General features: G+C 42.9%; 1 protein-coding gene across 2 annotated transcripts in view; it reads right to left on the bottom strand.

Annotated features, from left to right (window-relative positions):
• Positions 1-1,435, bottom strand: part of dqx1 (DEAQ box RNA-dependent ATPase 1) — a 39,291-nt gene that overhangs the window by 31,949 nt on the left and 5,907 nt on the right. For both annotated transcript variants that reach the window (XR_004335572.1, XM_032539230.1), the window contains exon 2: positions 929-1,318. Coding sequence is in view for 1 of the 2 variants with exons in the window: in XM_032539230.1 (XP_032395121.1) it covers positions 929-1,270 (342 nt within the window). In the remaining variant the exon portion in view is untranslated. The remainder of the gene's footprint in view (positions 1-928; positions 1,319-1,435) is intronic.

The following is a 1,435-nucleotide window of genomic DNA, read 5'->3' as shown; positions in this document are numbered from 1 at the left end:
CCTGGCGAATAAAGCTGATTCTGATTAAGTTATATTAAACTGGGCCTACAATTAAGTGTAGGGCGGCCTAAAGCCTTTATGCACACCTTTTTGTTGGATAGAACACTTAGCTTTTAAAATAGCTGAATAATTGTTGGCATTATTTTATAAATCATGTTTTAATGTTTAAACCTATGTGGCACATTGAATGCTTAGGATTAACTGTATCTGTGGGTGGCTACCTTAGCGACTATGCCAATAATATGCTAATAATATGTTAGATTAATCTTAAGAATTTAGAATTTTTAGAAATTTTTAAATTACCAAATATTTGGAGGGCCCACTTGCATTGACTCTGAGGAGTCAATGCCCCTGTTGAATATCCATGCTCTCTAAATGGGCCTGGTTTGAACATGTAGTAAACATCGTGTGGATGGATGAAAAGTTATATGGAATAATTTACCAATATGTTCTTTTGCTACGTTAGATATTTACACAGCTAAAAGACAATTAGCATAACGGAGATTAGTTTTGTTAAGGCATTCACAAACGTTAGCTGACGTTAGCTTCTCTGTGTTGCCAGATCTTGCGAGGGTATGGCCCCGAGACGGAAACAGGTCTTAAACTAAGTTCATGTTCTCCTAATGGGTCCACCTGAAAATGCCATTTTTAATGTCAGAATGTCCTGGGCTTTTTCAGGAGGGGGGCTTAAAGGGACAGGTGCTCCAACAGAGCCAGTGGATACAGGTGCAGCAGCAGTGGGCAGTATGACAAAAATAATGCATGTGAAAATGTCCAAATAGAAACACAAAATACAAGCATAAACCTGAAAATGGTAGGCTATTTTAACAATATAAAAGGTTTATGTTTAGAGTTTGACCTCAATAAATCTAGGTGATTACATACACTGCGTGTTATTTTCCCTGCGACCCTGTTGGTTCCTAGTTACCTGGGTGCTTTTTCCAGCACCACTAGGTGCACTGAGCAGCAGCATGTTGTGGCTCTCCAGGTGCTCCAGTAGACTCTGCTTAAGACTCCATATGGGAAACTTCTGCCTCTCATCCAGTAGGGCGTAGTAACGAGAAGAAAAGGGCAAACCATCGTAAGGGTTCACTTCTAGGTCTCCCAGCCCTTCCTCCTCCCCTTCTGCTCTTCCTCCATCGCCTTCATCGTCTAAATCCCCGGATAGGAGCGAAGACATGGAAAGGGAGTCCAGGGCAGCTGAGGGCTGCATCTGGGACCCAGGGAAGAGGGAGGTGGCAGAGGCCTTTGCCGGTGGTGATGACATCATCAGCAAGGGGCGGGTGAGGGGCTGGTTCACAGAGAGGCCAGAGATTACCTGCAAAAACAATGATTGATGGTCACATCAAGCAATGGAAGCAGTCAGGGGACAATTCAACAGATAGTCATACGTCTGTCTCAAGGTTTACCAGTTTACCAGTAAATGCAACATTGT

This window comes from Etheostoma spectabile, chromosome 16 (assembly GCF_008692095.1).
Source record: "Etheostoma spectabile isolate EspeVRDwgs_2016 chromosome 16, UIUC_Espe_1.0, whole genome shotgun sequence".
Taxonomy (NCBI): domain Eukaryota; kingdom Metazoa; phylum Chordata; class Actinopteri; order Perciformes; family Percidae; genus Etheostoma; species Etheostoma spectabile.
The sequence above is the reverse complement of the archived record's forward strand: the minus strand, read 5'-3'. Positions and strand labels throughout refer to the sequence as shown.